We start from the raw sequence: 12,603 nt of genomic DNA, 5'->3' as shown, positions 1-12,603 counted from the left end.
CCAGGAGGATTTTCCGTGCCCTTGTCTTGATTCTTGCAGTGTGCAAGTCCTCAAGAGTGGGTAGGGCGGTGCCAACGATTTTTTTCTGCCGTCCTAATTTGCCTTGTAAATTTTCCCCATTGTGGGACAAATAAAGGATATCTTAATCTTAATCTTAAACTAACTGTCCGTTGAAGTCGGATTTTGTCCTTTTTTGTGGCGGCCGCAAACCAAACCGTGATGGAAGAACACAGGATTGATTCGATGACTGCCGTGTAGAACTGTCGTAGCACCTCCTGTGGCAGGCCATGCTTCCGCAGCAGCCTCAGGAAGTACATCCGCTGCCGGGCCCTTTTCAGGGTGGAGATGGTGTTGACTTCCCACTTCATGTCCTGTGATTCCCAGGAACTTGAAGGTCTCGACGGTTGACACAGGGCAGTTGGATAGTGTGAGGGGCAACTGTGGAGAAGAATCTTTCCTGAAGTCCACGATCATCTCTACAGTCTTGAGGGTGTTCAGCCCGAGGTTGTGTCGGCTGCACCAGAGCTCCAGCTGCTCCACTTGTTGGCGGTACGCAGACTCGTCGCCGTCTTTGATGAGACCGATGACCATGTTGTCGTCTGCGAACTTTATGAGTTTGACAGCTGGATCTGTTGAGGTGCAATCGTTTGTGTAGAGAGAGAAGAGCAGTGACGAGAGGACACATCCCTGTGGGGCTCCAGTGCTGGTGGTGCGTATTGATGATGTTGTTGCTCCCAGTCTCACCTGTTGTGACCGTCCCGTCAGGAAGCTGAGGATCCACTGGCAGATCGTAGGGGACACACCGAGGTGGAGTAGTTTGGGGGTGAGGAGTTCCGGGATGATGGTGTTAAACGCAGAGCTGAAATCCACAAACAGGATCCTTGCGTAGGTCCCTGTGCTGTCGAGGTGCTTGAGGATGTAGTGCAGACCTATGTTGACTGCGTCTTCCACAGACCTGTTTGCTCGGTAGGCAAACTGGAGAGGGTCCGGCAGGGGTCCAGTGACGTTCTTTAGGTGGTTCAGCACAAGGCGTTCAAAGGACTTCATGACCACAGACGTCAGGGCGACAGGCCTATAGTCGTTCAGTTCCGATGTTGCCGATTTCTTGGGAACTGGGATGATGGTAGACTGTTTGAAGCAGGATGGGACCTCACACAGCTCCAGGGATCTGTTGAAGATTTGTGTGAAGACCGGAGCCAGCTGGTCAGCGCAGACTTTCAGGCAGGAGGGGGACACTTTGTCGGGCCCCGGAGCTTTCTTGATCTTTTGCTGCTTGAAGAGCCGTGTCACGTCCTGTTCGTGGATCTGTAGTGGAGAAAAATAGGGTGGGGGGGGGGGGGGTAGGTAGAGTGGTTTCTGGTCGAGTTGGGTGTGTGTGGGAAATGGGGGTGTCCTTTTCAAATCGACAGAAAAACATGTTTAGTTCATTAGCAAGATCCTTATTGTTCACTGTTTGGGGGGATGGCATTCTATGGTTAGTGATTGCTTTCAGGCCATTCCATACAGATGCAGAGTCGTTAGCAGAGAACTGGTTTTTCAGCCTCTCTGCATAGCTTCTCTTAGCGATGTTAATTTCCTTTGTCAATTGGTTTCGGGCATGTTTGTACAGTGCCCGATCTCCACTTCTAAATGTGGCCTCTTTCTCTTTCCTGAGTTGCCTGAGTTTGGGAGTAAACCATGGCTTGTTATTGTTGAATGAGCGGAAGGACTTCGTTGGTACACACGTCCTCACAGAAACTGATGTATGATGTTACAGTGTCTGTGGATTCATCCAGTGGGCCCGTTGAAGTTTCAAAGACGCCCCAATCAGTGCAGTCTAAGCATTGTTGTAGCGCTAGCTTTGCTTCATCTGTCCATTTTTTCACAGTCTTAACACCGGTTTAACACATTTGAGTTTCTGTCTGTATGTAGGTATTAAGTGGATTAAATTGTGGTCAGAAAGACCCAATGCTGCACGGGCGACCGATCGGTATGCATTTTTGATTGTTGTATAGCAGTGGTCTAGAATGTTGCCTTCTCTGGTGAAACAGTCGATGTGCTGCTTATATCTGGGAAGTTCACGGTTAAGATGTGCTCTATTAAAATGGCCCAAAATGATCAGGGGTGACTCTGGGTATTTTAGTTTGAGTTTGTTTACTTGTTCGGCTCGCGTTTGTATCGCCGTGTTAGCGGTAGCTTGTGGCGCAATGTAAACACCGACTAGTAAAAAGGAGGTGAACTCACGTGGCAAGTAGAATGGGTTGCAGTTTAAATACAGCGACTCCAGGTCCGGGCTGCAGTGTGCGTCGAGCTTCGTGACATCAGTGCACCATTCTTCGTTGATATAGAAGCAAATCCCACCACCTTTCGATTTCCCTGATAGCTCCGTGTCGCGGTCGGCTCAGAGAAGGCGGAAGCCGGGTAGATGTAGCGCGGAATCTGGGTGGCGGTCACTGAGCCAGGTTTCAGTGAAGCAGAGCGCAGCCGAACGTGCAAAGGTTTTGTTGGTCTTTGTGAGGAGAAGAAGTTCATCCATCTTGTTTGGCAGAGATCGTAGATTAGCAAGATGGATCGATGGGAGCGGGGTTCGAAATCTGCGCTGCCGGAGATTGACGAGCACGCCGGCTCGCTTCCCCCTCCTCCGGCGGCGTTTCCATGCTCCGTACAGCGCAGCCGCTCCGCTCGCGATTAGCTCCGAAAAACCTTGTGGATTTTCGTGTGCTGGTGAAAAAAGACCGAGCGTAGACTACCCAATGCGCAGCAACTTTTCCCTCGTGTAGGTAAGCCGCTCAGGGTCGCCAAAAACAAACGAAAATGACAAAAACAGGGACAATACTAGGGAGCGTGTGACCGAGGCTGCCATACCTGTCGGCGCCTGATGATGAGGTATCTAAGGTAAACTAGTACTCAGCTTATAGTAGATTTAAACCATGGTTACATACTTCGTTTTTCTCAAGTTTACTGTGAGCACAGCAGTCTGTTTCTGTATGTTTGTTGAAGAATAACGAGACACCGGACACCAGTGTTCATTATGTGCCGCTGTATTCAGAACTGCCCGCCGAACAAAAAAGCGCACGCACTTCTCCCGTGCTGCTGGGGCAAACCATTCTGAAAGGGGGAGGGGGGTCACTCCCTCTAACACAGTCAGGCTATGTTGATTGTGTTGGTCCTTCTTGTGCGGAAGTCTCTCTCCAGTTTTTGTGTAGACCTCATTTCGAATGACAACACTGGAGACGTTTTATTTTCGCTAGGTCGCTACCACTGTCAGACAAACACAGAGAAGCTCCACCCGCTCTATTTTTATGGACGCAGAACACTGTAACCTTCCACACAAAATAGTTCCAAACAAGTAACATCCGCTTGTGACGTGTGCCGCGTTAATCTCGCGAGAAAAAATTTAATCCCGTTAAAATTCATTTAAATTAATGCCAATAAAAACGCGCTAAACTGACAGCTCTAATATATATATATCAAAGTTCAGTTCAGCAGTGTGCATGCCTTAAAAGAACAGCTGAAGCAATACTTTGCAAATAGTGCAGTGAGAAGAAGAATATACACCTACAACCATGTCTCGCAACTGTCCGAGCTGTTGGCCGCAAAGCGTGAGGTCAGCAAAAACAAAATGCCAGCACAATTAGCAGTTCCCCAGGCCCAGTGTCAGAACAGTAATTAGACACGTCGTCTTCACTGCAAAGGTTACTCATCTTTACAACTTCTTCCACCTCTTTATCCATCACCGTGGCTATGGTCTTCGGTTTCATTTTTATCAACATAAGCGAAGCAGATTAGTTGTTTTGGCTGAAAGCATATTTTCACTCTCGAAACAAAACGGGTGCCAATGACTTGCTTCAGTGACTGACTATAATGGATCTTATGTGGGGCAAGACGATGGATTTCCGGTGAAAATGGTCGGATGGCGTAAAAGTTTCTGCTGTCAATATTTTGAAAACAATTCGAACACCATCTGATTGAAAAATAATCTGTGTCAGTAAATATGTCATACTAGTTGGTGTGTAATATGTATATCCAATAGGTGCTTGCATTTTTAAAAAATCCAAATGGCATTAAAGGGGTTTCCGTTTTTAAAGACGAGGTGATGGCTCCCCGCGGCTAAAATGAGTTTCCTCTGCAGGGTGTCAGGGTCTTCGAGGTAGGGTGAAAAGCTCAGTGATCCAGGAGGGACTGACATCCCTCCTCTACATCCAGAGGTGCAAGAGGAGGTGGCTCGGACATCTGGTAAGGTTGCATCCTGACCGCCTTGTCCCATCGGAATCAGGCTTCGACAGAGCTTGCTGATGAGCTGATCATTTGAAGCAGGTGCGTTGGTGAGAAGGTGAGAAACTCCGTCACCCACGAGGGACTCAGAGTCGAGCCACTTCTCCACGTCGAGAGGAGCCAGATGAGGTGGCTCGGGCATCTGGTTAGGATGCCTCCCTAGTGAGGTTTTCGGGCATGTCCCACCGGGCAGGAGGCCCTGGGGATGACTCAAGATATGCTGGAGAGACTGTCTCCCGGCTGGCCTGGGAACGCCGAGGGATCCCCGGGAAGAGATGCAAGAAGTGGCTGGGGACAGTGAAGTCTGGGCTTCCTTGGTCAGGCTTTTGCCACCGTGACCCGCCCACGGGTAATTGGTAGAGAATGGATGGATGGACAGATGGTTTTGGTGGTGGGAAACCTCTAAAACAGGCAGGACAGTGGGTCTCGAAAACCGGAGTTGTCTATCCCTGGTCGAAACCGAAGTGAAAACTGAAGAAACTTAGGAAACTTAGCCTACACATCTCCGCCTAACAAAAACATTTTAGAGGCTTATTGTGCAGATGTTAAAGATGGCTCTGATATAAGATATGAATCTGTTTGGAGCTGGAAGTTTCCTGATTTATCCCAAAGTTTAGAAGATAGCGAGAAGCCTCATTGGAAGAAAGCAGGTTGCCTGTCATGTTTGATGGGCTGGTACGAGCGGTCAACACTCAGACTCAGGCGACGAGTGAACTCAATTGCAACTTGGATGTGAATCTTGAGAGACTGCGCACAGCGGATACAAAATTGGGAGAAGTTGGTGAATCATCTTGATAAGTGATTGCTAATTCAGCAAATCGATGACACCTATTTGGGAGCCAAAGGCTATACACTCAAAGGCTGACTGAAATGACTGTTGGCCTATTCCCAAAACAACTGGAACTTCTCTCTTGGATGTGATTGTAATCGGATGCTGGTGGATCTCATTCTGCTGGATTTATTTGTAACCCATTAGGCCAACCAAGACTGTCTCCGTGGCAATGAAGCAATTTGTTTTGGCGTGCCAACCAGGCACGCCAAAACGCACGTTTAGTCCTACATGAAGGGAGTGGAAGGAAATTTAATCAAGGCCTCTGGAGTGGTGGCCACTTGATTTAAATAAAATAAAATAAAATTCTGAACAATCACAAAATCTTGAGGTACTTGTGTAAAACATTTGGCAGGTGCGTGTTTTCCCCAAACACAAACGCTCATTTGCAATTTTGCCTTTCACTCTGTGCCACTGAAGCGCAACATGAGAATTTTGACTCCCTAACTGCGATGCAAATCTGCTTATTTTCAGTCTTGAATACCACACAAATTCGAAATACATTAGCCTCACCCCGAAAGCAAATTCCAAGTGTCTGAAAACACATCGAAGCGAGACAGAAGAAGCGCTTCCCACTCAGCTCCTCTGTTTAGGCGCGGCCGTTATACCAACAGATGGTGCTGTTGAACCGTAGTAATTCTCTTCTATGTGAGGGATTGCACAATCAGAGGTGAGGCTGGCTGCCTGCTGCTGTGCTTTCAGTCTCACCCATTGATATGAGCAGTAAATATGCAAATTCGGGCAGTTTTAATGATGAAATCATGCACATAATTGGATCCTCAAATGAAAGTCAAAATGAAGCACAGACCAGAGAAGTAAAATTGAATGTAATTTTATGTTCGTCATTGTTGCTAGTTTTTTTACTCTTCATTTGCAGGTGAGGTTTCAAACAAGTGACACCCTCCCACCCCGCTCCAACACCCCAGTGACGCGCACACACACACACACACACACACACACACACACACACACACACACACACACACACACACACACACACACACACACACACACACACACACACACACACACACACACACACACACACACACACACACACACACACACACACAGTAATCAAAGATACAACATCCAGCAGATCCATTTCAGTTGCGGTGTGTACCAGCCGGGGTAACAGCTTGTCTGAACCGGTCCCCACCTACAATGTCAGTTCCCAGGTGATAAATCGCAGACGACAGAGGGCATTACACGCACAAACGGATCGCTGCTGCCGCACGTTAGAAGCAATTAATTAGCTGGCTGACACTCATTTATCATTGCGGCAATAAGATGAAAAGTCAAGAGTTTATTAAAGCCCCACTTCATTTTCAAGAGCTCGAAGCCACTGGCTGAGACACCTCACACACACAAGCATTCACACAGACGGGCGGTAATTAATGTAAACAAGTGAGTAGCAAATATCGGTTTTAATCAAGTATACATGTACACATACTAAATACAAGTATCACACGAGAGCGAGCTACGCTTCTGTCCAATTCTACAGTATTGTAATTACAGTGGTACCTCGACTTATGAAATGAATTGGTTCTGGAAGAAATTTCTTAACTAGAAACATTTTTAAGTAGAAACGCGTTTTCTATGTAAATGCCCTAATTCGTTCCAAGCCCCCCCATAATTCAGACATAAATGTTTTCAAGAGGATAAAAATACATCAAAATATGTAACAAACATGTTACAATTAGATTATTGCACAATAAATGAGAGTTGTGCATAATATAAAAAATTACTAATAGAGAGAATAAAAATACTAGTCATTTAACTTTAAACTGCGTCCTCATCATTTTTTGCCCTCTTTAGTTCATGTTCTCTCTCAGAAGTGGTTTTTGCCTGGCGTTTTGTCAAGAACTGTTCCAAGGACATTTGCTTTTGTCGGCTTTTAACAATCCTTCGAAAATGCATAGTGAGTGACAGCCTGACTGGTGAACACCTTTTCTAGGTGATTCGCATTTACATCGGAACACCTCATAGACACATATCTATCTACGCACGTAGACACGTACAGTTGAAGTCCCTCTTAGCCAATGGGATGCCAGGATGCTGCTCGGTAATAGCCAATGGCAGAGCAGCTAAAAGTATGCTGCGTTCAGGAAACTCAGAGCTGCAACTATCAGCCCATACTGTATTTTTAGCTTTCGTATCTTGAAATTTCTTTCGTAACAAGAGGCAATATTTTCCTGTTGAGGTGTTTCAGAACTTGAACATTTTGTATGAAGAGACTTCTCAAGTCAAGGTACCACTGTACGCTCGGTTAAAAAATCAAGTAGGGTGGGTAATTGATGTAGCCATGCATGGAAAGCAGCTTTTAGGCAATATATGAGAAAGGACTAATTAGGATTCAGCATAATCACGCTTATATCTACAATGACCAACGCGACTCCTTGTTCGCAAAAGTGGTAAACACCATGGGCATTCCTGGTCTATAGAGGAGCCTGCATTCTCCACAAAGTGACATTTGGGGGCAAAACGTGACACTTGTCACGTGCCCCGGCAGAGGAAAAAGCAGCGGGCCTGACAGTCCTGACTGAGGACCACTAGGGACACGGAGACAAAGCTGAGCTTCCTTCTGAAGAAATGGCAGTCAACTGTCAACTTCTGGATATGATGAATGAGGAAGACTTGCAAATTCTTTCAAGACAATACCATTTGTATTCACGTGATGCAATTACTACTCACTATTCTAACGTGTCTATTACAAAATCTCTAATGTACCGTTATGCTACGTCACAAACAAGTGCTTTTTGATACTGTACATGACAAGCTTCTCTCAACCATCTCTGGCCTTTCACTTTAAAAAAAAGTATGCACACGCACGCACAACACAAGGTTGTTTGAAGTTAATTTTGCATTTGTCAAAATACAGCTTAAATACTTGGAAAGATGTGCGGGGGGTACTTTGTTGTTAACCTTTCCATTGCATGGGATCTACTATTTACAGTACCTGGTGAACTGGCTTTACAAGTATGCCAAAAAGTACATAAACCACTGCTAGTTACTTGTTGGTCGCTCCAATTCGTCATTGCCGCGTCCTTGTAGCTTTGGAAAATTCAGAATGAGAAATAATGAAAACAAACATACTGTTGCAGCGCCTGTTCTCTGTTTGACAGCTATTTATTTTCTGGTTCGCAACAGCCTCCTCTCGATTATCAAGACCAACAACCACATGTTCTAACCATCGCTTCACTGTGCTGGCGCAACTAACCTCCAGCAAAACGAACATGAGAAATGGACTTTACTGCCTTTTCAGAAGGAAAAAAGTGCCTTCTTCAGCACTGAATGGATGGATTAATCCTTATGTCAATTACCGTATTTTACGCACTATAAAGCATTCAATTTTCTCAAAAGCCTATAGTGTGCCTTATAATCCGATGCACCTTATATATGAATCAATATTTTGATTTCTTGGACGTAGTGTTTTAAATTTTCAGTAAAGTGCTTTGTTACAGCTGCAGCGGTTGTGAAAGCAAAATAAATAAAAATAAACCTGTACTGTATTGTGTTCCCTTTAATGTAGCTCCATCTAGAGGATGCATTGCGCAACCGCAGCCACTATTTTAGCCTCGATTCTGTGCCTTATAATGCAATGCACCCTATATATGAAAACAGTTTTAAAAGAGGCTATTCGTTGAAGGTGCACCTTATACTCCCAAACACCTTACAGTCCGGAAAATACGGTACAATTGAATACAGGATTGTGTGTGTGTGTGTGTGTGTGTATGTATTTTTTTTATACATAACTGTCATCAGTAGTGAAACAGAAAATATAAAAGACACATTTCATCAATTAAATGCTCCTTTTCCAATATCAGACTGATGTCGATAACTTACTGATGTCTTGAAACGGCATCCCCACGTCAGAAAATACATCACATAATTAGTTTTGCTAAATGTAACTAAAGAAATCAAAATTGAAAAAGACTAATTACTATATGATACTAGAGTGTAAAAAAAGAAAAAAGATCATAGTGTCTCATCCTAGTTCATTGTAGCAGCAGTTGAGCAGTTTAATGTCAGGATCCGAGAGTTCATCTCAGAGCAATTCTGTATGTCAGATTCTGTCAGTTTCCGTCGGATAAGCTGTTCGTCCATTTTGGATCAGAGGTCATTGTGGCCGGTCTTGGGGCCGGTCTTGTTCTCCCTCTCTCTCTCTTGTTCTTCAGCCTGTATCAACCGTCAGTCTTCAAATGCCTCAATTTTGCCTTTGCTTTTCGCTAAGCCAACGGTCATCGGTCCCAAGTTTTAATGCCAGGTGAGGTGGCTGCCCCGGCTCTCACAACCTGTGCAACGCAAAGATAGAAAGAGTCAGGGCAGCACACCTCAAACCCTGACCAATAAATAAATACATAAATAAAACCCCTCACAACTTTTAGACTATCTTCATATTAAAAACCTATTAAATATTTCTACAAACCATAACAAATAATACACAAATTTACCTTTAGCTCTAATTACATCGATGGAAATTTGTACTGTATTGAAACTATATTCTGTTCTCAAACAAGGATTTGAACAGCAAAATTCACAATCGGTACATGATCCATGAAGCGACCAATACGGTTTGTGACTGAATTAGACTTGGTATCTATTGATCATGCTCTTCATATTTTGACCTCATGAGACCAAAATAGCACCTAACAAGTGATCGACAGAGCAAAGTGGTAAACAGAGAGACTGAAAGAGTCACAGAGAGGCATATAAATGGCAATACCAGGACATGTATTGGTCATTTTATGGATCAAACAGCTGTCGTGACTGCCATTCAACTCCTTGTTAGCGAACAGCAGGTATTGCAGAAAGTACTAAATGATTGAAGGCACAGACATGCAAAAGTTGAGAGAAGCCTGACAATGCACATATATTCTTTTTTGCAGGTGGTGTATACGTTCAATTGGTTTCTCACAGTCATTATTGTGCATGCAATGATTTGATGAGAATGATCAGAGTACATTTTTCACATAGTGTGAAAATGTCTTCCCTCTCCAGTATTTCCTAACATTTAACGAGCCAAGGCACCCAATGAACTCCCTTGGGAGTGAATCCTATGGAAACGTGGAGGTTAAATCAAAAAATGATTTAACCTCCATTTACATACAAATTTAATTACCGTATTTTCCGCACGATAAGACGCACTAAAGGCATTCAATCTTTTCAAAAGACGATAGTGCGCCTTAGCATCCGATGCGCCTTATATCTGGATCAATATTCTGATTTCTCGGACGTAATATTTTAAATGTTCTGCAAAGCGCTTTGTTACAACTGCAGCGGTTCTACAAGTTCTATGTAAATAAAGCTGTATTCTCTTTAGTGTAGCTCCATCTCGTGCAGGGGTGTCCAAAGTCGGTCCTCGGGGGCTGCCGTCCCGCCTGTTTTCCAGCTCTCCGGGCTGCAACACGCCTGATTCAGTTGATGGCTCATCAGCCAGCTCTGAATCAGCATTAGAACGACCCTGATTATTTGAATCAGGTGTGTTGCTCCCGAGAGAGCATGGATGCATAATGCAACCTCAGCCACTAGTGTAACTTCTATTCCATGTGCCTCATAATCCTACATAAGAAAATAGTTTTAAAATAGGCCATTCATCGAACGTGCGCCTTATAATCTGAAGCCTCCTGCTTAATAGAACACAAATCTGATATACTTGCAGGAAGCCTGACTCTGTTGTATGAATGGCAACACAGTTTATTGTACCTTCTTTGATTGTTCGTTCCTTACATCACCGGCATAGATACTGAAGATGACGATGGTTGGCATAGATGAGCAAAGATACTGTACATTTGCAAATAATAATAATCTTTGGACAAATACGTCAAATTGAATAATTTGTGATTATGATCAATACCATTTTTTTTTTAATATCGCGTGACATGACACTTGGGTGCCATGTCGCCCTGGTTGGGAATCACTGCTCAGTACAATTCTAATAGCACAGCACAATCCTTTTCTGATGTCTGCACCTTGAATTCCAATAAAGAATCAGGTTAAATTGTGCGATTCATTACACCTTAACGAAGTGTTCAAATGTACTGTTTATGGCAGGAATACTGAGGGCTTTTGGAAGAGATAGGGTCAGTTCCGTACGTCTGTTACCTAGGCGGTAAGGACCTAATGAAGATTGAAATTTAATTATCAGGACAGTGCCTGTGATACATGCACACACACACAGCACATGCCAAGCCTCACGCCATCAACAACCCACATACACTCACAGTCTCTCACCTCACAAGATTTTCATTGTCACCCGGTCCTTTACAGGTTGTACACTCGGTCCTCGTGTCGTCTGCTTTGTTTTTTTTCAGCATGGCAGACTGCCGCTGTCTGCGCTCCCTTGGGAGTGAATCCTATGGAAACGTGGATGAGAAGAATCAAATGCGAATGGGGCAAATATTTCTCAGTGGAATGTATTAAAAAAATGACTGTGGTGTACTAACTAAAGCCAAAAAATTCAACTGAAGATAAGCAATTAAACAGATGATTTACTATTAAGAAGGGTTGATCCATGAAGATTGTACTTCATCAAACAATGTCCAGTATAAATTTTCATTCACATGATCACAGTCCGATCATGATATCTGTCTAAATACGCCAATAGTAAAGAAAAATGTCGTGCTGTCAAATAATGGCAACTGATTTGCATCCATCTATTCGATCAAAATCAACTAGGTGCGTCAGAAAAGTTCCAGGACTGTCTTCCCCCCACCCCAAACATATATTACAAATCTGAATTACAGGAGAACCCCAAGTTACGAACGCGCCTTCTGACATACAATTCTGGTTTCGTATGATATGTTCATTCAGGTTTCGTATGATATGTTCATCGAAAAATGACCTATATTTACATACTATTTGTGATAGTATCCTCTTGTTTGTTAAATGACCAAAAATTCAAAACGTTTATGAATGAATGTGGAAGTTGGTCACATGTCGACGCACGGAACTTTTGCCAAACAAGTAAATACGGCACAAAATAGTCAGAAGGGCTCTTTAAAAAACAAAATAAAAAGGCACCTGCACCGGTACACTATCTTTGGTGGTGTACGCCTTGTTAGACTGACAAATGAGAAGGGCTCACTTGTGATTGCGTGGGAAGGGCAATAAGAAAAATTATGAAAATGATCAAAACCAAATTTGTAGTGAATTCATCTTTTAAATGACAATGTGACATAGCACTTTACATTTCTTTTAAACAGAAAAAAGGCAGTGACAGTGGAATGAAGTTTCGTGAAGCACTGAAGCTTTGCTGCGAATTAGTTTGCTCATAGTTCAAAGCTTCATTTGCTCTCTAGTGCCATCAAGTGGTTAAATTAAGAAGACCAAGTAGTCAAATATACAGAATGAAATGAAATTGGATTTATACAATTTTATAGTCATGGTAGGCTAAACGTTAGGCTAATTGTTCTGCCCGGGCCTGCGTCATTTTTCTCCGAGTGCTCCGGTTTCCTCCCACATTCCAAAAACATGCATGGCAGGCTGATTGGACGCTCTAAATTGTCCCTAGGTGCGAG

At 43.7% G+C, this 12,603-nt stretch overlaps 1 protein-coding gene across 5 annotated transcripts in view; it reads right to left on the bottom strand.

Moving 5' to 3' along the window:
• Positions 1-12,603, bottom strand: part of phf14 (PHD finger protein 14) — a 115,296-nt gene that overhangs the window by 54,131 nt on the left and 48,562 nt on the right. For 3 of the 5 annotated variants that reach the window (XM_052071055.1, XM_052071058.1, XM_052071057.1), the window contains exon 16: positions 11,318-11,439. In XM_052071055.1, coding sequence (XP_051927015.1) covers positions 11,318-11,439 — 122 coding nt within the window. Of the gene's footprint in view, positions 1-6,018; positions 9,379-11,317; positions 11,440-12,603 lie in introns of those variants that run through there. The other 2 variants (XM_052071059.1, XR_007963216.1) reach the window with 2 other exon arrangements.

This window comes from Hippocampus zosterae, chromosome 7 (assembly GCF_025434085.1).
Source record: "Hippocampus zosterae strain Florida chromosome 7, ASM2543408v3, whole genome shotgun sequence".
NCBI classification, from domain to species: Eukaryota; Metazoa; Chordata; class Actinopteri; order Syngnathiformes; family Syngnathidae; genus Hippocampus; species Hippocampus zosterae.
The sequence above is the reverse complement of the archived record's forward strand: the minus strand, read 5'-3'. Positions and strand labels throughout refer to the sequence as shown.